Genomic DNA, 24,604 nt, shown 5'->3' with positions numbered 1-24,604 from the left:
AATGAGAATCATTATTTAGTTGGTCACATTTATAGGAGACTAGTGCCTCCGTTCAGTCTGACGGGACGGGAAACAGCTCGACTCGCTTCATTGTTTGAAGAGCGAGATACAAGCAAAAGAGCTACCATAAATGAGCATGTTGAGTGAAAAGACTCCCAACTACTTTGACAAGGTTACTGTAGCTCGGTGTTTCTCAACTCTGGTCCTCAAGTTCCCCTGTCCTGCATGTTTTAGATGTTTCCCTGCTCCAACACACCTGATTCAAATGATCAGCTTGTCATCAAGCCTCTGCAGACGCCTGACAACAACCTGATCTTTTGAATCAGGTGTGTTGGAGCAGGGAAACATCTAAAACATGCAGGGCAGGGGAACTTGAGGACCAGGGTTGAGAAACATTGCTGTAGCTAACTAAAATTATTGGGAAAATTCAGCACTTTTCTAGGGCTGCAACTAATTATTTCTATTGTTGATTAATCTGGAGATTTTTTTCTTGATTGATCAATTAGTTGTTTGGTTTATAAAATGTAGGAAATCAGTGAAAATGTCAATCAATGTTTCCCAAAGCCTGAGATGACGTCGTCAAATGTCTTGTTCTGCCCACAAATAAGACATTAAGTTGACTGTTATAAAGAAACCAGAAAATATTTACATTTAAGAAGCTGAGATCAGAGAATTCTGACCTTTTTCTTAAAAATTGCTCAAACTGATTATCAAAATAGTTGATTTATTAAATAATTGATTCAAAATAGATTAATTGATTAATCATTGCAGCTGTAAGCTTTTCATGAGGATGTCCAGTCAGTGTTGATGGTAAATGTAGGAAACTGAAGCAATGAATTCCTGTGTGTGCTATATTGACCAACAACTGTACAGCAGTGCCTACATGCACCAGAATGCATTGCAGATGAGCTTCTGATGCCAACACCTATGTTGCTATTACTTTGTTGGCCAGAACATAGCATTAGGTGACAAATATACTCTTTTAGCACGCCTCTTGGCTGCCTGGAGCCAGAAACTAGAAACCAGAGCTTAAATAGCCTGTAGTTCTTCCATAACACCAGCAACATCTCTGTGAGCTCACTGGGTGCAGTGGGAACAACAGGTTATGCAGCATTAGAACTCACCTTTCTCTGTCAATACAGCACTCACTGAGGAATTTATTGCTTCTACTGACTACATTCACCATCAACACTGGCTAGACATCCACATGAAAAGTGTTGAAGTTTCCCTTTAAACTCTTAGGTCTATAATTAATTTGTAAAAAAAAAAAAAGAGAGAGAAATAGCAAGTGAAATAAATATGTGGAAGAACTTTGCTATTTCTTCAACAACAAACCAACCTGAAGACCACTGCATCTCAACATACATTAAAATTCTGAACATTGCATGAAGTGACTGGTGATAGACACTGATGATGATTTCAGCACAAAATTCAAGGGTAGCAGCGGCAGATGATCACATCTGTAGAGCTACTACCAAATGTAGTCAACCAACGAAAGCTGCCATTTTCCATGTGACTGTAAGAAATGATGAACCTGTGGTGCTGTGTTCCAAAAACCTGAACTGATCAAGAGCACATGAAATTGAGGGCAGTATCAAATGATCTTACTTGTGCCTGCCTGTCTGTGTTTTTGCAACTGAGGCCACAGTAACAACCGAACAGAAACAACTATGAGAAGAATATCACCACTCTCAGCCTCTTTTTCACTGCCTTGGCTTTCCAGCGGCTGTTTGCCCCCAGCTGGGATCTCAAGTGCACATTTTGTTGGTATTACACATTTTGAGGCTCGATCTGAGAAGGTAAAAGACAGACACACAAACAAAGAGCAGGAATAGACATAAAAGATCAATGAAAATATTTTGTTCAGATATGGCATAGTATTTTCCTGTACATGAGGTTGTGTTTTGTAAACGCGTTTGTCTTTCTAAAGTGTTTTTAAAGGGCATTTCACCTCAAACAACAGTTCAGTGAAACCAACTCGTTTCAAACTCGCTTTGAACAATGGTCAGGGTTCACCATTATTATTGCACTTTTACAAATAGGGCAGGGATGGCTTCAGGGGGGTTGGTCTTCCTCTACAGCTGTCTCTTCTCCAAAGAAGAGGTGACAGCATGGTGACACTCTAGACCAAGAGGAGAGGCCCCTCCTCCCTTCACTCAGCAACTAATGATCTCCACGTGGGTCGGTGGAGCCGGCTCCTCGCCTCCTCAGGGCGGTGGGATAGAGGGTTCAGTCACAGCCAGCTCCTGAGCGAGGTCATTGAAGCGAGCGATGTAGTCCACGCTGCTCTCACTCATCATGCACGCGAGCTGGGAGTCCACCTGCAAGCACGATCAAAGAGCTTTCAGTGTACAAAAGCAATGACAACTGAAAAAAAAAAATTTTTTTTTTTCTAGAGAACTCTGGAATTTAAAGGAATAGTTGAACACTTCTGGAAATATCCTTATTCACTTTCTGGTGGAGACTTAGATGAGAAGATCAATACCGCTGTATCAATACCGTCTACACAGGTTCAGTATTACACCAGATCTCACACCTGCAAAGCTTAGAACCAGAACCAACACGCTGCACACAATTATCTGCAGGTCAAATCCACACCGGCCCAGAACCGTTAATATAAGTCCTCCAATCTGACCTGCACCTGTGATTAAACGCGCATACAGTCACTCACTTGTGTTCTCAGTTGGTGCAGCAGCTGTGCTCCTGCAGCTGTTGATGTGTTTCCTGGCACTTTATACAGGCACTAAAGCTACTGGCAACAGCATTCTCACAGTCTCTGATCACCAAATTTCACCTAAATGTCCGACTTGGCGTTTGGCAACGCATTGTCCACAATTTGGTACGGTATGCTGCCTATTTTTGCCTTTATGTTACCCATCTTAGCTAGCAGCTAGCCTCCATCACTGTCAGATCAACCAGTAACATCCCATTGTTTGGTACAATGTGAAGTCAAAGGCAGTATCACAGGCTTTCAAAATAAAATCCTGGCAACTGATTAGTCTTTATTACTGTATTTGTGGATTAAATGTCAAAAATACTGATCATTTTCAGTGCTGTTGTACTGTATGTTTTATATTATTGCTCTCCCCTGCTGCCCACCCACAACTGTTTTTTTTCACCTGAGCCCCTGAATTTATATACACTTTTATTTTTTTTACCTGTTACACAATGTTTTTGCGAGTTTCCCAGCTGGTACTTGACCTGCTGCAGGACTCTCTATCACAACTAGTGGCCTGTTCACAAGGCCTGCTTGATTGTTTTTTATTTCAGCACCGAAATTAACAGGTCAGAGCAGCTACACAGTCCGCTTGAGCAGCCATGCTTCATCTGTGCAGCTTTATGCAAAAACACACAGTGAAAATGATCTGACAGTCATATCTACACCATATCAGCAACATGGCACCCTTTCACTGTAGTTTCATTTTGTATATCTGTAGAATATGTGACAAACTGGAAAAAAATGTGTATGTTGTTGTAGTTCCCTGCAACAACATAAAAATACAAATGCAAACAAATCCTTCAATGAGAAATGGCTCAACTTACTTCTGCCACGTCAGGAAGGCCACGGGACTGAAAGGAATCATGGGAGTTGCAGTCTAAGAGGCTCGGACCAAGCAAAGCTGTGCCGCTGGAGGGGCCAGAGGGGGTTAGGGTGGTCCGCCTGCCCTTATCAGGAGAGACCATGCTGGCTGCAGGGAAAATAGACAAACAGTGAGACAGTGAATAGAATGCAAAGCACACATGAAGAGTGAAAACAAAGTCGTCTTCATGAGACTTTGCTGTGACAAGAAGTCTGCAGCTGTGTCAGTGTTCCTTTGTATTAACAAAAAACAAATATTTGAAGGCACAAATAGCTCTTTGTGAAGGTTTACTGAAAATAAAACTCGCTGCATTACTGGTACCTTCATTAATTTGTCTGACATGTAATTAAAGCTAGGAGAGGAAGCACACTGTGCAGTTCAGTAGAGTGACAATGATTAATAAAAAAAAAAATAGGAAATAAAATCTGTATTATTATCTGGTTTAGTGTGTTTATTTAAAACTGCTACTATGAGTTTTTAACTGGTTATGAAACAGTTTCAATTTAATACTAATGTGTCCTTGAGTCTCCTTGAAATCCACAGCAATCCATGGAGCTCTCCCCTGCAGGCCTGACAGTGCAGGTAAAAGATGACAAACAAACTGGATATTCAATGCATGAACAGCCCTAGTTTTTATTTGCATATAAAGCAGGGAAGTGAGATACACACACAAGTGGTCACTCAGGATGCATCAGGAGTAATGCCAGGTGTGAACTCACCTACTCAGAACTGTGTGATCAGATCACGAGGTCGACGCATCTTAATTCCAGATCGACAGGGCCTGGTTGCACCAACAGTCTATGCTGGTCTTCACATTCTAAGTCCAACCTAATTGATACGCTGATTTCACCATCTAGGCTTAAGCCTTCTTCGATAAAACTGTATAAATCTTACGCCTAGTCAGGAGCAGGCGAAAAGTCACAATCTAGGCAGATCAGTACAGATATATTCAGCCTCTAGGTATGGATACCTGCTATTCTGTGCCATAAACACGCAAAGAGATGTGTTGTTCAATAGAACTGTTGGGAAAATTAAAACATGCAGATGGGACATAAATCATCTCAGTAAAGAACAGTTGATGCATCCCCATCCAGGGGCTTAGACTTACAGAGGAGGCATCCCAGTGTGGAGTCAGATGAGTCGCTGGGGTACCACTGGGGGTCGTGGCTAGGCGATGGGATCCAGCCTCTGGACGGGCTGACTGAGGGAGACGAGGTGAGCAGTTTGGAGCTGTCATTGTTGCTCAGCTTGGCTGGAGAAAGAGCTGCCTCCTCACCTGCAGCAGTGCAGGAAAACAGCCATTCAATTAATTGCATGGATGTGTTATTTAAAAAGCCACAGAATTCCTCATATATTTTCCAACAGTCCTACATGTATCACAACCTCCCATGAAAACACAAAATCAAACCCTGTTGGTGTGGACTGCAAACCTTTCTGGGCGCTTGTCACTTTTCATCTCGATAAATAAAGAGGAAGCGAAATATTTTAATTTGATTATTATTTTTACAGAACAAATACACAACAATTTAGGCCGTCAGCATGCAGGATAGAAACACAGACACGCACCATAGTGGGCAGAATTGATGGCGAGCTCGATGATGGAGTCACTGATGTGTGTCTGAGGTTCTCCGGGGGCAAGAGCCTCTTCAGGGGGGCCAGGGAGAGAGATGTCAAGGAGCGAGGCTACACTTGGTGGAGAGAGGAGAGAGTCCCCACCACCAGCCACTCCAGGAGACGGTGGAGGGACGCCATTCTGTCAAAAGAACAAGTTGAATACTTTATCAGAGTTGTTGTGTTTTATTTTCTTGAACAGAGTTTTTTTTTGTTGCAACATGCATGTGTTTTTTACTCAGCTGGCCAGAACAAACAGCCTACAAAACCTTACTGTCACTGGAAAACAGCAACACTTGAGAATAACCACAACATACAAGGCACTTCAGACTACACTGGCAAAGTGGACACCAGTCACAAGTCAAATCTAAGGCTGAGACAGAGTGACTGGAAATTTGCAGAAAACAACAAAAATAAGTTCTCCTCTGTTGTGGGTCCCAACAAACATCAGTTGTTTGTTTCTTTAATAACACAATTTAACAAGGTGCATTTCCTCCAGCCAGCCACCGTTTTCTTTTACATTCTTTTTCTTTTTAAACACAAGCTCCTTCCATCAGATCTCACAGAGGATCTGATAGCAGGCATTAAGAGCAATTATATGGAAAAAGACAATCTTCTTGCTGATGGCATTGTTTGTTGTTGTAGATCATAAAGGGATATCATTATTTAATTGAGACTGTTTCATAACCAGTTAAAAACTCTTTGTAGTAGCTTTAAATACATGCTGGTTGTAATGTTAGCTCCTTGTCAGGGCTAGCTAGGTTTAGCCATGTTAGCCTTAGTTTGACAAAATTAGCACCAGTTAACGGCTTTATGGTAATGTATCGAACAACAAAATACCCATTATTATGTTTGCCCACAATCCACAACTGTTTGGTGATGCTGGGGCTCTGTATAATTACCCTTCCGGCATATTTCAGTCTGTACAACCACATCCCGTTGTCAAGCTGTGATTCGCTTGCAATGTTACGTTTGATATCCAATTCCTGCCTCTCTGTGTGACTCTGCTGCTGCTATAACAGACTCTTTCAGGTTATAATTGCACCGTCTGTCACCTGACTAATAAGGCACTTGGACGGTGGGGCAGTGGGAAAGTAATATACTCAGTGTATGCCCAAACACAAAGCAACACTGGCAACAACTACTGCTGCTGCTCCAAGACTACCCTGCTCTAAACTAATCCAGTGGTATGTCAGAAACTAGTATTCACACAAACAGCTACTGAGAATCCCCAGATTAAGACAGTACTTTAATTAGGCTGTCAAATGATTTGTTCTCTGATTGTTCTGATACCGATACTTTTACTTTCCATCTGCTGTTTTTCCCCTGGATGGTGAAGTCATGTTCCATGGCATTCATTCTCTGTATGTATTGCTCATGTTTTACACAGGACAATGGACGGTGATGGGGAAGGACAGCAAGACAGCAACAACAGCATGACTGAAAGAAACACACTAACAGTAGTCCGCACAAAAGACAACGCTGCCATCAACCTAAACGAGTATCTAGAGTTTGGGAAGGTTTAATGAGAAAATAATAAATGGAGGCATAATGCAATGACCAGCAGCAACAGCTTCCTTTTATCTTCTCTCCCACATGTCAACAATGAAACTTTGCCAACAACCCCTGCCTTATGGCTACTCAGAAGGGACACACTACCTCAAACATGAAGGCTTTTAAATCACAATGTTACGATGGTAGAAGGCTCAGAGGTATTGGAGCTTGGAAGGAAAAAATGGTATCTGTATACATTACCAGAATAATTCAGTGAGTGGAGAAACACAGTTCTGTTCTGCTTATTTCAGTTCAACAAGTCAGTTTAAGAGTCTTCATGAAAATATATAACCTCTGGGACATTGTGCTGGAGGAGTTCAGGGTCTGGTTCAGCATCAACAATGGGTGTGGCGGGGAGCAGGGCGCTGTCGTCAACAGAGGGAGAATTCAGCTCCCGACAGGGACTGCCGGGGATGATACCTGCAGACTTAGCTGCCAGGTCGATGGTACCTGAAAGAGTATTAATAGGTTGGAAACTCAAGGGATTCATCACATCAGCATCAAACCAAATAATAAGCACAACAGTTACTGAGAGGAGAATGGAAAGATGGACCATATGGAAAAATGTTACGTCGGCAATTAAATTCAAATAATTTGAATAGAAACACTGCAAGCAAGGGCAACGGGAAAAACAAGTTCTTCCTCTAGGAGATGGTAGCTGAAAGAATGTTCTTTTTGTCTTTTTGCCCCGGCACAAAAGAGTTCTTGTTCAAAACCATATTCACTGTTGGACATCATGTGGGAGTAAAGAAGCCAATCATTGTCATATATTTTGAAACTGAAACTCAATTTTAAATAAAAATCCAGAGAATCCACGGTGTGTTATACAAAAATAATTTGACAAAAGCTTGATTTGAAACTAAAGAAAAAACATTCTTTAAGAAAATTGTTGGTGGTGTGTAAGAAGCCCTTCACTACGACTCTGCCTACTATAAATAAGTCAAATGATTCGTAATATAGAGGGTTACCTTTAAAGCTAGGGTATATCATTTATTTTTGGCACCATTGGGCAAAAGTTCCATAGTAACCTTTAGGCATAATGTAAGTCAGATGACTTTTTCTCCTCCTTTTGGCTGTTTTCAGGCATTAGAGCATGTAGACTGTGATGGGAGACTTGGGCCAATAACAGGTCATTCAGTTGATTGTTGAGTCTCACTTCCAAACTGTCATCAATTTGACGCTCTGGGAATGAGACTCAACAATCAACCATCTTTCTCCAGCATGGCTTACTGCACCTTTAACTTAATAGGTCAGAGAGTAAAAATATTTGATTTTAGTGGCTTTATTTTGTTGAGCCCACTGTTTTGTTGAGCCCATGCAGTGAGGGAGCCATGTTGAAAAATTTAACATGTATTTAAAACCCAATTAAATGTAGATTTCAAAATATGAAAAAGACATATCTCTACATGCTACTATTTTTTTGCTTTGTTTTTAAAGTGACTGGAAACTGAAACTCAAACTGAAAACATCCACAATAGAACATAAATCATACTCTAGAGTAATAAAACACAAAGCTGAAAAAACAGATTAATTAATACAAGAAGTACATACTGGAGAGCGGGCTGGCCGCTGCAGAGCTGGCCGCTGCAGGAGAAGCTTTAGACAGGGGGGGGCGGGAGGAAGGAGCCAGGCGAGTATGGATTGGCCGGAAAGATCCAGTTCCTGAGGGAAGAAACAGGAAGTGAGAAAGCTAGAGATTTGTAGAGCTGTTATTGAAAAAGAGAAACGGCATTTAGTTATGAACAAAGAGCACATTAGCCGAGCGCATTACTTAAGTTAACACATAAGCAAGTCTCTTCAAGGGCCTTATTTAATTAACACAAGTATGAATTAATAAAAGTAACAATTTTACACAACAGCATAAAGAAAAGTATGATCATTTAAATAATTTCATCTTTGTCTGGCAACAAATTGTACTGTAAGATTGTGATGTCTGCAGAGTACCTGTAGCAGAGGAGTTGGAGAGGATGGAGAAGGAGCAGACGTGCTGAGGAGTATCTCCTGTAGTTCGGGGTAGGAGTGTTCGCTGTAGATAAAACAGAAGCAACATAAATAAACGCAGTTTATCTTTTTAGCCCACTGTAACCAACCAACATAGCACTGATGAACAACTCCTTCTCAATCCAATAATGTTATTATGGCAACAGCTACCTATGCAAGATATCATAGGTGGTAGCTGCTTTAAACTTTGCTACTTTTCTCCTTTAATCTGTACTTTTTCAGCTTTATTGCCACTGTCATCACCTTCTGTCACCTTGACAGAAATACACTTTAAGACACTGAAAAATGAAGATGTGAGGTTTGGATTAAAGAGCAGTGGACCCTGAGACTATCAACAAATCCAGTCAGCATCTTTCAAATGTGCAGTCAGATCAGCTGGATGCACTGCTGCAGGTGACCATCCCAGGAGGAGAGGAGGTGAGCAGATAAAAGCACGCTACAGCTGTTCCTGGATAATGTCTGGTCAGGAAAAAGAAATGGGCGAAATGGGACTCGGGCTGGACAGGCAACAGGAAACAAGACACTGTTGTGCCACACAGAGTGACCTGCTCTCTAACATCCTGGATTGGGCTGTTGCACCTGAGGGGCGAATCACAATCCGAGCTGACCGACTGCAGCAAAATAGACTTGGGCAGGATGAGGGGAGGAGGTGTTTTTACATCAATGTAAAACAACTGTGACACAAACACAGTCACAGTTGAAGGATAGTGTTTCACAGATGTTGAACTTTTTACATGAAGATGTCAGCCATATTATCACTATCTTGCTGCTGTTGTTTATACTAAACCTGATGCAAACTTAAAAATGCACTACAGGATTATTTCCTGGGAGTATACATGTATGTGTGTTGAATTTTGTGTGTAAGAATAAAAATCCTTGAATGTGGACTGTGGATTTGGTACATACTGATACAGACCAGTTTTTTTTACATAATTTCTGACACAAACTCAATATTTAAAAAAATAATAGCTTTGACACCTTATGATCCATGTTAATCAGCTTTAGGTAGTATATGTGTTCAGATGGCATTAAAAGGACAGTTTATATTACTGATCAAAGCAACTAAGTAAAGCAAGTAAAACACCTTTCTGTTCTTTACCTACCTGAACTACAAGCGGTTTCCGAAGTTGTCTGTTTCGAGGTTTTCGCTGTCTTGAAAGGAAAAGATCTGACTGCATCTGCACGAAACAAACAAAAAAAAGACACACAAGCATTTGTGCATATTCCTGTGGACCAATTCAGTCTTTGACCAGCTGTTGTAAAAAACCATATAACATCACTCTGTCTTACACTGATAGAGTCGAGCTGCTGTCTGAAGGCTAGCTCAGCTTCCTTGTTGGGGGAAAACATTCTGTTGTGCCGCGAGCTGTTGGGGGGCAGTGTGGTGGGTACTGCAAACACACCGCCCTCTGAGTCACTGCCTGCAGTCGACCCCAGCAGAGAGCGGGGGAGGTTGCGTCCACCTGAACAGGGGAGGAACAAATAAGATCATGTGACAAGGGCAATTATTTTTAATGAATTAAGCCACCCAGTTATTCTGTGTTTATTATATTTATGATTAATATATTATATTAATCACAACAGAATTCCAATATATATCAAATCGACACCCAAGTATAGTGATAGTATTGATTCAAGAGATAAGTGTATCACTCCTAGTGTCATTATTTAGTGCCCGTTGTGGCAGTTTCAGAGCATGTGAGAAAGAGTCATAAATACCTGAGGCTCCAGCGTTTGGCAGGTGAACCCTGGCCCCTCGGACAGAGGCCTGCTGCCGCCCACAGCTGGGGCTGCGAACGCCTGTCATGGGACCCTTCCCTGGAGGTGTGAGGGCCTGGTTCTGCTCCTCCTGATGGGTCTTGAGGGGTGATGTGGCTGTAGAGCACAGCTCTGGAGCCTAGACAAGAAGACACATTAGTGACACCATCTGTTCTACGTTTCTGAGTAATGCTTTCATTAGAGTTTAAAAGGATGCACAGAGTACAGTCCACGGCCCATTCAAAAGTTTGAGCTGACATTGTACAAGTCAGAATATTTACATGTGTTTAACTTCCGTGTGGAGGATGTGTTGTGGATGAATTCACTTGGCAATGCAATTTTGTGAATTCACAACAGCACGCACCCTTCATACTGCTGTCCCACTGTGGTGTGTGAATATTAAAGTAACATCTGCACATCCACAAATGAGTAGAGCAGTCCAAATAGTGAGTTGAAGCCATAGATGGTATATTAAATCGTTAGAAATCCTATTTAATATGCTGTCTATGGTTGAAGCCCCCAGTTGATCAGCTGCCTCTGAAAATACACACTCTAGAGTTTGAGTTCAGTAGCTGCCTGCCAAATTTTACAGTCATAAACATCTACTTTTTCTACAAGATTATTAATGAGTTCTTAAGACTCAAACAGATACTTATTTGGCCAACATTCAGCATTAATAAGAACTTAATTAATGTGAAACAGGCAAACAATAACACAAGTTATGGGCTGGAATAGAAATATCAAAGGAGGACACCACAGCTGTAGCACTGTTTTCAGAGAAGCATTTCAACTTAAAATGTTTTCTTAATCTCTGATGACATATGATCATTTTATGACTTATTACAGTGAATACATTACAGACTTGTACTTTAAGTTGCATTTATCATTCATGCCACTGGGATTCACAAATTATGATTATTTATTCTTAAACCAATGTATAACTGCTAAAAGAAGTCACAACATTCAGACGTTTTGTCCAAATAGGTGTCTAGCAACCAGCAACAACACTGTGAGAAACAACAGTTAATCCCTACCAAAGGTTTAGGATTGACCTCAGTGGCAACCAGCTTGAGTAGGCAGCGCAGAACGCGGTGTGTCCTGTTGGGCTGGGGCTGTGCCAAGGCTTGTCCGTTTTCTTGGTTCATGGAAGGAACCACGATGGGCTGCCACTCATACTCCAGCTGCAGCTTGCCAGGTTTCCCAAACATCAGGTAGAGTTCAGCCAGAGTGACGTTCTCTGCGTCACGGGCACTCCAGCCCTCCTCTCTGATCTGCTCGATAGCCCGTTCTTTGGCTGCTGGTGCTGAGCCCTGTGAAATTCCCTCCTCAGAGCCGGTCACTACAGGTTTGGCCGGAGGAGTCTGGTTGGCCTCTGGGGATGAGGTGCTGGCGTTCTGTTCGTCTTTGCACTGCTCCGATGAGCCGTCTGTACCACTACACACCTTCTCTATGCTTTTGGTCACTGCTAAACCACCACTGGCCTCTGCACCCGTACTGGTCTTGCCCCCCTCAGAGGGTCCCATACCAGGTCCCTCTTCCCTTGGGGCCATAGTCTGCTGAGAGGCAGCAGGGACAGAGACAGAATGAGGTCTCTTCTCCTCTAGCTTTGTCGAACTGTCCTGTGAAGGCTCAGGGTTAAGTGGCTCAGTTCGACGAGTATCACCCAGTACAGTCACTGAAGCACCACTGGCACCAGCAGCGATGGTGCCTCCCCGTCCAGATTTGGTGCCAGTCCGAAGTGGTGGAGCTGTATGAATACCCAGAATTTGGGCAGCTGGCAATTCCTTGGTGTTAGGCCGGTTCTTGCCACTCTCTAGCCAATGTACAGTGCACGAGGCCTTGGAGTGAACCACACGTGCTACACCAGGCAGTGTGGTCAAGGTGCTGCTCTCAGCTGGGAAAAGAAAGAGCTCCTCCCGTGGGGATTTGCTTGGAGAGGCTGCGCCGGACTGGCTACTCTCCAGAGCCTCCCTCTCCATGAGACTCTTAAGCTGAGATGTTGGAGTTAAGGACTCAGAAAATGTTTAAAGCTGAAGTGGAGTACCTCTGCTCTAATTCACATACCAAAGACGATAAAAAATACAATCACAAAGTGGCCAATACAGGGTCCAAGCAGACTGCGAGCATTTGGATGCTTTTAAGAAACAAGCACTGACAAGAAGCACACAACACAAACAACGCAATCCTGAAACAAATCCAACATCCTTCATTCTTCTGCTGGTTTCAGGTGTATTGTCAAATATTTAGGTCATGTTTAATCAAACACTGAGTAAAAACTAGAATGTTAGGTATACAGTAAAATTACAGCAACATAAACCATTTGACAGATCCATCTGAAACACTTCACTTCATATCTAATATCTAGAGAAGGTCTGTGTTGTGTTTGGTAGCATTTGAAGACTTGTGGAGATACAGATGTTAATTGATTTTGCATATTTTGAAAAATATAGTGATGGACTTCTGAACTTTTGTCACAATTCAGTGGATATGATGAAAAAACATGTCAGCTCTGTTCAGTTTGTGAAAGGTCTAAAAATGTATGTTTGTTGTAATAACACGCTCATTTCAATTTGTCATTACCAAAAGTATTATATAGACCGAGTCATGACCTGGCATCGCACAAAACGTTTTTTATACTAATCCATCCTGACAGAATATCCCAGGACTGCTTGTTGAAGCTTGGACCCAGCATCCAAGCACATGCACCAAGTTTGTTTGCAATACTTAAAGGGATAGTACACCCAAAACTGAAAATTCGGTCATTATCTACTCATCCTCATGCTGATTGAGGGACGGGTTTATTTCGTTAGTCCACACTGCTGGAGTTTCACAGCAAAACTATTTTATTATGAGCAACTGATATGGACAAATTTAAAATCATATAACATTCATCTAGGTGAAAATGGACATAGCTTATATGGATAGGGATTTGTCTGGACCCACAGAATTCAGGAAAAAAGGACATACAGTTCAAAAGTTATAGGCCAAAATGTAAAGGTTTTTGTGATAGTGTCACCATTTGGCTAATATGTACATTTTCTGTCTTGGTAGTGGGTTTCTAACCTATCTGCAGTTTCACAACTGTAACTGCTAAGGTTTTTGAGGTCCACACAGTTTTAGTGCATAGGAAGAACCAGGAGAAGCAGTAGAAAAGAAACACATAGCTGCATGAAACAATGACAGGGTCCAAGCAGACAGTGGGCATTTGGATGTTTGTTTCTCATTTGACAAGAAAACTGGGGTATTTTTGTCTGTTTAAACTTAAAACGTTGACAGCAATCAGCATGTTGGTAATAAAATTCTGTATAAAATCACACATCATTCTGTTGGTTTCAGGTGTGTTGTCAGATATTTTGGCGACCTTTGATTCAACACGAAGAAAAAAGAAAATATTGTGCATGCAGCATGAATTACATTGAAATATTGTATATCAGTGCTGACTCACCGTTTGACCAACCTGAACACCAGTTGAACTTGATATCTAACATCTAAACAATAGATGACCAAAAAGTAAAGCCTGTCATCTGGCCAATCAGTACATGTTTTTGTCTGAGTACTGAGTAAGTTTCCTGCTGAGTGCAGAAACTGTAGCTGTGACCGATTCTGAGATCCAGATAGATTTAAGGCACAAGAAGAAGAGTTCAAGCAACTTTGCTGCTTGGAGCCCTAAAAAATATTGTGCTGTGCAACAGATTGTAGCATGTATTAACAGTTAACTGAATAACACAGATACTGCATGACAGAATGTTTACAAAAAAATATTTTGTGTTTCTTCATCTTATCCCATCATTAACTGATAAAAATTGATTGTTTATAAGAATATTTTTAAAGCTCACTGCTCCACAGTCACATGAAAACTACATCAAAGACTTGCTGCTCTATGAAGTTGCTAAGCATATGATGATGTTTTCAAGGATACAATCCGCTGGTCATGGTGCGCCCACTTCTGTTTCAGATACTCAATGAGGCTGGAGACTTTCCGGTGGAGCTCCACCACCATCCTGGGTTGAAAAAGACACAAAAAGAGATTGATTTATGAGCAGCTGTGGTCAGACGGTGCAGAACAGTACTGGGCTGGGTACTTTAGTCAGTCTGCTCCTCCCATACATGGCACTTCTTGGTCTCGCATTAATGAGAGAACATACGTATAAATTAACTTAAGCCATATATCTGGGCACGCTTTTCATGTCTGAACCAGGAAATACAAATATACTATACATGAACACTTAGGATTTCTGGTGGCCATTTTCCAAATGGCCAACACATACGTTTTTAAACAGGGTTCTGTCTTATGCAACCATTTTCAGAACTACTTTATGATGCACTGATGAAAACATGTGAGAACTGGGATTCATTTGTCAAAAAGCATTTTTATCACTGAGCAATGTAGGAAGTAATGTATTACAACAACTCACATTACTGCAATCAAGTCATTTTCTTTAGGTACTTGTACTTTTATTTACTCAACTTATTACTAAACTTATTCTTTTAAGCCTGTATCTCATAATTTGCTGCAGCATAACCTACAATTTGAATTAATGTGTTTAATTTGTATTTTTGCAGATCTACCAGTAAGTCTATGATCGCAAACAGGCTAATGAAAACCATGACATACGTACGGAAAAACAAAACAAAAACAAATGCTGCAGCAGGCATGGATTTGGAAAAGTGACCAGGGACAATGACCTGAATAGAGCAGCGGTAATTTAGACTAAAGATTTTGAGAAAAAGGAAGACCTTTCGACTGAATGTCTGCTATTGATTATGCAATTTACATCAATGATTAAAAAGTAACTAATACACTAGTAGTTTTTGAGAGGAATACCTTATACTTTTCCTTAAGTATTTTTTAAATACCAGTAATTTTACTTGTATTTGAGCTGTGCTTTTGGAAAACTGATCCTGAAAACAAATATGGATACTGGTGAATGTCTTTCCTTACATTAAATAGTATTCGACTCAAACGTATGGTTTCAAGGGGGCTAAATATTGCTGCAATCATGCAGTGCTTAAGTAATTCTAAATGTCTAGTTCAAAACTAATCACTAAGAAATTCTTGTGATATGAAATGGTATGCTTTTGGTGATAAACTCCTCTCCGACACTAGTTAAGAAGCACGTCTGACCTGAGGCGAGGGTTGTGGGCTAGACTCTGAACGCGGGTCCAGGAGTGGTTACTGCGTGGCTGGAGCTCAACTGCCACCTTCAGCGGTAGACGCACTGGCTTCTGGTCCTCTTCGTCGCTCACTCCTGCAGGGACATGAAGACACAGTGAGACTCATCAATCAGTAACACCACAACAGCTCTAATAGGAGAAAATGTCAGGTGTTTTAAAGGAGGGAGCTGAATTTCGTGAGAGTATGCAGTCATAATAAGTAAAAACTTTACTGAACCTAAAGACCCACAAAACTACAAGAACAGTACATTCAGCTTATGGTCCAACTGACCCTTCACTAAGTCTGCCTCAACTCTCTAACCATAGACTACCAACCATAACCATGGCACTGCATGCCTTTCAAGCTTTGTATTTCTCTACATGTTGAAGTGGTAGCACGAGGCTCTAAGAAGAGCAACACTCTGTGTTTCATGAGTTTGAAGGTTTGTCTCTTTAGTGTAGTCTTTCATAAATGTAAAACATAAAAGCACACGTGTAAGGAATGAATTAAAGTTTGTCCTCATCTGGTCTAATGTAAGCTGCGAACGTTAGCATGTCCGACTAACTAACACCATCTTACTAGCTTCAGTGATTTTACCTCCATCTGTACTTGAATTAGATACCACTGGATTTGTCAAATTCGTGCCTTGCTGTCAGGGGTTAAATTGGGATTTGTTATGTGGTTAGTTTGAGAAGGGAGATGAGAGCTGCTTAGCTCTTATCCTGGCTCTCTCCAGCTATACATTTAAGATACTTTTACCGGATCCTTGTTTTAAAATGAGTTCGATGGAAATATTAAAAAGTCAGCTGTCTACATCTGTTACGGTTATCACTGTACATTACACATATGCAGTGCGAGACTGGAAAGCTTGACAGGCATAGCAACAGTAACTAAGGAGGGTGGGGCTTAGTGAAAGGTCAACTGCTAAATGGTATGCTCTCTTGCAAACTTCCATGCTTCCATGTGGATGTTATTGAGCAGGGGAGTAGACTGTAGCTGGACAGATCAGTCATCTCCATCATCTCCCTCCTGCTTCTCCTCCTCACTTTACTCCCACAGAGTTACCATGGAAACGCCACTAGCCCACATGCTGCCATTGTTATTGCCAATACCCCGCCCCCTCCATCACCATGGTTTATATTTTCAGCACTGATGTTTGTTTACTTTGTATGTATAGTGCAGGCACAGGCTGGGTGTCTGTGCTAGCACATGCTCACCATCTGGGTCACAAAGTTTCTTCAGTGCACGGCACATGGGTGCTTTGATTCGCAAGTTCCTCCCTTTGGAACGTACAGTGGTGGCCCTGGTCAAACAGACAGAAGAGCGGGGAAATCTACAGTGATTTTTAAGGACAACTTTTCTGAATCACACTTCAGCTGTCAGTGGAGCTTTATTGCCACTCCGCACAGAGGAAATAATAAGTCACATAAACACAGACTGGTACAGAATAAGCTAGCAGTAATAAGCTCTACGAGTGGTAGACAAAACATTTAACAATACAGTAGCCATGCAATAAGTGATATTATTCCATACCACATCATATAATATTTTGAAAAACTCCCTTCAAGTATCAGTCAGTGATTGATCTATTTGTTTTAAAAAATGTTGCTGTTGCTAAATTACTTTTCTTGTACAAACCCCAATTCCAAAAAAGTTGGGATGCTGTATAAAATGTACGTAAAAACAGAATTCAGTGGTTTGCAAATCCTTTTCAACTTATGAGAACCATGGCATGGCTATCTGTCACATCTGTGAAGCCCCATTAATGCTGAAAAATACATACAGGTTTTGGAGCAACATACGCTGCCGTCGTCTTTTTCAGAGACGTGCCTGTTTATTTCAGCAAGACAATGCCAAAGCACACTCTGCATGTGTTAAGACAGCGTGGCTTCATAGTAAACGAGTGGTGCATTATGAAAGTGCAAAAAAAAAAAAAAGCACCCCGGACTAACTTAGTCGTTTATCAAGAAAGAATGGGAAAGAATTTCTCTATCAAAACTTAGTGTCCTCAGTTCCTAAACACTACAAGGTGACGTATCACAGTGGTAAACACGCCCCTGTACCAACTTTTTTTGGAAAGTGTTGCAGCATCAAATTAAGATTGAGTGTATATAAACAATTCAATCAGTTTGAACATTAAATGTCTTGTCTTTGTTCCATTTTCATCTGAATACCAGACATTATGATTTTATCTGTGTTTTAACCAGTATATAACTTTTTGAGAAATTCCCTTCAAGTATCAGTCAGTGATATTAAGGCCTGCTTGTGGCATTCCTGCTGCTAATATACTTGTCTTCTATTTGGCATATGTCATCATGACCTCACACTGGTTTAGTCTGAGGGTGAAAGCTTATCTGTGTTTTTGTAGATGTGATATGGTGCTTAAAATAAAAAACGGCATACTTGACAATCTCAGATGTATATACATAAGCACACCCTTTAACAGAAAAAATGAAAACAGTGCGCATGGAAAACACTTTTTTTTCCATTTTTACTACAGACTTACCCTTGCTGGATGAGTTCGTTGAGCTTTGCCACATTCTTGTCATCCATTACTGTCAAAGACAAAACACAAAGCCAGAGAGACGTTTACGACATCGTCCCTCAAGAGCAGATGTCCCCCATGACTGGGAGCATGCAGTGTTTAATCACATCCCTTGTGTCCCAAACTAACAGCAGAAAAACACTCGCCCACAAAACAGCTTTAAAAAGGCATGCGTTTGAACACATGTACAGCCTTCACTTACATCCTCCAACTTTTTTGCGCAGCTCGGCATAGCAGATGAGACCGTACAGTTCTTGAGAAGATTTCTTCAGCACTCTGGAGTAGACTGAGAATGAAAGGTGACACAAGTCACAACACTGCTAAAACCAGAAACGCAGGAGACATGTATGCTACCTAAAGATAACATGACAGGGCTTTTGGAGTGAAAAGGGTCTCTGGCTTATCTAAAGAGGTGTTCTAACATATGTTTTGGGAAAACATGTCCCTGCCCAGCAAAGTGCTATATAAACATTTGTGTGGGAATTGTTGAAAAAAGTACTTCTGCAATATATATGATGAGATAGAAAGAAATGAATATACGTGTTGATTGACAAATTTTGTTTTTGGCACGTAATTTTTGTTCGTCATGACATGTAGCTCCAACTCTGACAAAAATACTACTATACCCTCCAACTTTCACTGAGACTGAGTGAGTTCCAGCCTGCTTTTGGGTGACAAAGATAAAGGGCAGCTCACCATTGGCAAAGTCAATGTGTTTGGAGATCTTGTGCCAGGTCCGGTAGTAGAAGTGTCGGACCTGCTCCTTGTTCTTCACCATGTTGGCTGGCTTGCCTCTCTTCTTGTACTTCATTGCAATGTTGTTCTGGATAGCCTCAAAATCCTTCCCGTGCTGGAAACCAGAGTAGAAGAGATGGGTATAAGATGTCAAAAAACACATGAAGGGACAGCTTAAATTGACAGTTTCCCCCAAAATCCAAAATACCTACCCTCTGGCCTGTAGTGCCATTTATCCATCAAGATTGTTTTCATGTGAGTTGCCAAGTTTTGGAGCTGAGATGTTTGCTTTCTCTCTATAATGGAACTAGATCAGCTTGTGGTGCTCAAAACGCCCCAAAAAAACACACTTGAAAAATTCAACCATAGTGTCTATTTCCAGAAATCAAGATAATCAAGATAATCCACAGACCTTGTAGTGAGCTGTTTCACGTAGGAACTTCTTTCTTTCTAGCAGAAAGAAAGTAGATCCAGTAGATTCTACTGCAGGAAAGAAGTAGTTCCAATAGATTGTACCATATAAAGAAAGTAGTTTAGTCCATTATACTGGAGAGAAGGGAAACATCTCTACGGTCACTACCTCCAAAACTCTGCAACCACACCAGAACAATCTAGATGGATAAATAGCACTCAAAGCAGTAGTTTTTTGTGATTATGGGGTGAACTATACATTTAAGCAACCTGTGATGTACAAGATAAACATAAATACTAGGGATGTCCCGATCCGATCACGTGATCGGAAATTGGGGCTGATCACGTGATTTTCAAATGATCGGAATCAGGTGGAAATTATCGGATTTAACTTTACAAAACAACAAGCATGGCCATGTTCACATTTTAAATTCATCCTGAGGTACAAAGAGATTGTCAAATGGAATGACAATGGCTTAGTTTTGTTCCACAACATCAATATTCATTGTTGCACAGACGGAAACAACACCGTAAACATCACAATTTACGGCAGGCGGGGAATTCAGACAACATAATAGTAGTGAGCTGGTAGTTAGTAGGCTAACACAGGGCAAACGTGTCACCTCCGGACAGCGAAAATGTCTGCAGTTTGGAGGTATTTTAAACTGGACAGCGAAGGCAGTGCAACAGCCACTTGTAATGTGTGTAAATTGGGCATTTCGCGTGGTGGAAATGTGGATGTGTTCTCTTTTTTTCCTTCTTCTTATTAATGCATTGCTGAAGTATCAGATCGGGACTCGGTATTGGCAGATACTCAAAATCAAATGACTTGGACTCGGAGGCAAAAAAAATGTGATCGGGACATCCATAATAAATACCAAGATTTTAAGCTGACATTTTCCCACTTAATGTCCATTTTTAACTTATGAAAATCTATCTGACTTTACCTCATAGAGGCCCTCAAAAAAGCTGTTTTTGTCCTCTGCGCTCCAAGACTCCCACTGTCGACGGGCCCTCTTCTGGTTACCAGCTTGCTCCTCCTTCTCAGCAGACCCTTGGCCCTTGGAAGCCTTGGACACTCCCCCTGTGGAGCCGGCCACAGGCCCTGACTGTCCCATTGTCCCCTGGGAAGAAGAGCCATTCTCTGCCCCTGTGTTACACAGAGAAGGGTGCCCACAAATCCATCGTCATGAAACATTCAGAGAAAAAAACACACAACTTAAATATCAGAGTAAAAATGTAGCCAGACGTTTTGGTTGACTGCCCTGGTTGTTTTGTATAGCATAGGAAAAAAAAAACAATTGTAGTTCTGAGGTGCATGGTTTGGGAGTTGTTAAAATACATACACACAAAGCCACTCTCTGCCATTACACTGCAAAACCTGCAGAGCTTCCCCCTCTGTGGCTCAGTTCTGGCAAGGAGGCAGGAAAAGCAATCAGTCCCTACGGCCAGGTCCATAGTACACACGTCCAAAACCAACTCATGGTGGACTCCGATGGCCAAGTTTACCCCAGCACAGAGCACAATGCCAGGAGGCATTAACACAAGCACAGAGGCGGGTGCTGTTGCAGCACTGCTCTATGTTAAGACAACTGTAGGTTTTTAGCCAAAAAGGGTATTAATTTACAATTGCAAATCTGTGGCTGAAAGGCACTAACCTAGAAGTGTCTCTTTCAAAACAGACATAGACTAATATAGCATCATTTCAAAATAAGTAGTGCTTTTTTTGGGCGACTGGTCAACACTTGGATGATCTAAATATAAATTTGATGAAACAATCACAGTCTCATTTTCTTTCCAGCAACAATAGAAATCCACCAGCGACAGCATAGTAATTCATCAATATATTGTAAATGTTTACTTCTGTCTGATCTAAGGCCAATACATTTATAAAGTTGTTTTTTGAGAAAGAAAATACCGACTTCTTGTCATTACATGGCATCTTAATTTTACACACTCAACACACAAATCAATAATACATCTTCAGTAAATCTGTAAGAAAAAACAAAATCATTCAGTAGGGTAGATAAAGGTGTTTGGTTGGTGGTGTAGCACTTCAATAACAGGCTCCCAAATGAGCAACAGACAACCACTTCAGTCGCTTTAAGTTTCAAATACTGCCCTGCCTTTCTTTGCTTCTTGTCAGACTGTATGGAGACCCTGACTGGGCAGATGCCTCATTTACATCAACACCCTGAATCAAGTCAGTTGTCCATTTAATGTTTATCATTATTCAACAGGGCAATCCTTCAGGCTGTTAAAAAGTCAGAAAAGCCCGAGAGCATTAACTTATCTCTAGAAGTAGTTTTTTGCTAGGACACTCAATGTTACCATTTCAATTCACACTGACAGTGTCTGAGATTAGAATACAGACTACTGGATTTTAAAGGGATGATTCGGATTATTTAATGTGGGGTTGTATGAGGCGCTTATGGATAGTCAGTGTCAGTGTATTAGCTACATTAGATGGAGGCCAACATGCCCTCAGACAGGAGAGGGAGAGAAGAGTACCAGCACAAAACTATGCAATGTACTGCTGTGGACAAGGTCAGCAACTAGAGGTATTTTAGCAACTTAAAAAGGACAACCTAAAAAAAAAACAAATAAATAAATAAAATCATTTTAAGTGTATGCTATATTTAGAATATTTTTACCACATTACTTTGCTGTCACACAGCCTTTTCTGATGGAAAATCGCCCTTAATTAAGCCAAATATCACACTCTCTAAACTTGCCAAACTCCATAAACGAAATTAGTCATTTTATCTCACAGAACACAGGAGTAGCTGGTTTTATGCTGCCTCGACCAGTTAGTTTGATTGTGTCCCTTCAGAGTTTTAAAGGTTAGTTTGAATAATAAGCACAAACAAACTAACCAACTGAGGGAGCAGCAGACCAGTAACTCCTGCATTCCTTGAAGTAAAATTACAGATTTCGCCTATGAAGTTTGCTTGGTTTGGAGAGAGAGAGCAATATTTGGCTTATATAAGGGCAGTTTGCCATCAGAAAAAGCTGTCTGACAGCAAACTAAAGCTGTGAAGATATCCTAAATATAGCAGACACTTAAACTGATTGTTTGGACCTTTTCTAAGTGGCTAAAATACCTTTTGTTGCTGACCTTATCCACAGCATATTATTGTTTAGCCTCTGTGTTGGTACTCCTCTGTGCTTCACCAAACCAGGGGCGTGCTGTCACTAATACACTGATCATCGACATGCAACCGCACTTCATATAATCCCAACTGTCACTTTATAGTGTTTGTTGCATCACTATCTTTATGTTAACATGTATAGACAAATGGTATATAATCACTTTTTTTTTAAATTCTGAAATGAAAAAAAAAAAAACACAAAATGTTTATTCCCTATTTTTTTGACCTGCAGATCAATGAAATCAGCAGAGGGCTCTTTCTTCCAGTCCTTGAAACTATAACAAAAATAAGTATGAGCAACTCCCTATACTGATTCTCCTTTTTATGCTGATGTTGAAATACTGAAATCTTGAGCCTGTGATTTATTTTCCTATACTCATTTGATTAACAACAGTCATAATAGAAACTGTAACTGAAAATATTCAGATGACATCCTGATTGAAATGTAAGATCTGGCCTGTGACTCTCCTTGTCACTGAAATGCTTCACACAGGATGGTGTTGCAACTTGGGAGCACAACCAGTGGCCCAGAGGGAGTGCACAGCAACAAAAAGAGCACCACTATAGCTATCACTGACAAACAAACTGTAAACACGGTTCCAACTGAGAGCAGACCCCCTGCTGATCCCACCTATGCACACTTTTCCCCGAGCTGGTCACCTACAGTACCTTTCGATTTTGCCCCGCCATGTCCATTGATGGTCGAGCCGATTGAATCCTTCCGGATCCGTTTGCTCGGAGGTCGAACGCTTGATCGGAGAAAATGATGCTGGTCATGACACGGAGGGGCGGGCTCCGATGAGGTCTGGGGATGCTGGGTCGAACCAAGTGCGGTTCGGTTCGGCGGAGAGGCGGGGAGGACCGGAGCTGAACCGGGGCTGAGAGCCGTGGCTGATGGATTAAGAATTTCCACTCCGTCGTCTCCCTTTGTACTGCGCTCCTCGCTCGCCTGCTCTCCGCTCTCCTCCTCGTCGCAACCTTCGGGCTTTCTGGACGGATTCCTCCTCCCATCGACACCGATCCCCTCCCTGGAGCCCGGTGTCATGCTGCCAGAACACATTCAGGGAAAAATTGTCACATTAGGAGCAAAGCGGTGTGCAAAATTAACTTCTAAAGACGACGTTCACTGTCTCTCAACATGGCCGCCGCTGTTTGTTTCAAATCCCCTCTCCAGTCCCGACAAAACAACACCAAATATATGCATTTAACGTCTTGAGATAAATTATATTCAACAACCAATATAGTTTAGTAACTGCCGGCAGTGTTTTACCAAGTGTTTTTCGGCTAAGATGGGCGATATTTGGGGTTGAATTTCAACTAAATTCAAATGCGAGCGCTTTTCAGTTTAGCGCCCTGCAGAAACGACAACGAAACCCCTCGGTGCATTCGACCTCTAAATAAAGTGTTTATTTCAAACAGAAATTTACCCATTTTCGTGCTCTTCGGTACTAGGCGACGTCTTCTTTCTCTTCACCATGAGTCCGACCGGTTAGATTGGCAAATACTGGTCAAATTGAGCATAATAAAACCTAGAGCTTTCTCTCCGCTTTCTGCCCTCTCCTTGCTCTTGCTTCGACTGAGCTGAACTCTCTGCGCAGTTCAACTGTTTTCTATCAGCAACAACATTACTCAATGCTTCTTTGCAACAAGAAATAAAACTTTCAAACCACTGACAAATTGCAGATATTTATTATGTGCACTGAAGAATTTTCTATAGCCGATGCATGTCAGCTGAGCTCGTATGAATGGATAAACATAGTTATATTAACCTGTGCGCAAGTGGACTTTGTCACTACGTCACCATCGCCTGCAGAAATTATGCCTGTAAAACTATTTATTTCATATACATCCTTTAATTGTAAGGCTTTATGCGACAGTAATCTATTTGCTAACGTTACTAACGCCTCACACAAATAATTAATCATCGATCAGAACCAGAACCAGGCTGTATGTGCCCGGTGCACATCAATGTGTGTATTACATTTGTAAAATGGTGCTTTAATCCGTTAAGATAGCATTATTTATAATATTGTGTTTTCTCGATTGTTATCCACTAGCTACTTTTTTCCGAACAAAAGGATGGCACCGCAGAGGAATGACA

The 24,604-nt window shown here is 41.3% G+C and overlaps 1 protein-coding gene across 1 annotated transcript; it reads right to left on the bottom strand.

The window, feature by feature from the left end:
• Positions 1-837: 837 nt before the first annotated feature.
• cramp1 (cramped chromatin regulator 1) lies at positions 838-24,167 on the bottom strand. Its single transcript, XM_084743684.1, has 20 exons — positions 23,931-24,167; positions 23,173-23,549; positions 20,299-20,501; positions 18,902-19,055; positions 18,408-18,491; positions 18,167-18,215; positions 16,878-16,963; positions 15,631-15,754; positions 14,425-14,506; positions 11,540-12,496; positions 10,467-10,644; positions 10,038-10,210; positions 9,851-9,925; positions 8,691-8,772; positions 8,298-8,408; positions 7,039-7,196; positions 5,148-5,334; positions 4,690-4,857; positions 3,544-3,689; positions 838-2,321 (listed from the first exon to the last, which is right to left on the bottom strand). The coding sequence occupies exons 1-20, from the start codon at positions 23,978-23,980 to the stop codon at positions 2,208-2,210; spliced, it is 3,558 nt and encodes a 1,185-aa protein (XP_084599810.1). The 5' UTR covers positions 23,981-24,167; the 3' UTR covers positions 838-2,207.
• Positions 24,168-24,604: the final 437 nt, after the last annotated feature.

Source organism: Lutjanus erythropterus, chromosome 19, assembly GCF_056507025.1.
Source record: "Lutjanus erythropterus isolate fLutEry1 chromosome 19, fLutEry1.hap2, whole genome shotgun sequence".
NCBI classification, from domain to species: domain Eukaryota; kingdom Metazoa; phylum Chordata; class Actinopteri; order Lutjaniformes; family Lutjanidae; genus Lutjanus; species Lutjanus erythropterus.
The sequence above is the reverse complement of the archived record's forward strand: the minus strand, read 5'-3'. Positions and strand labels throughout refer to the sequence as shown.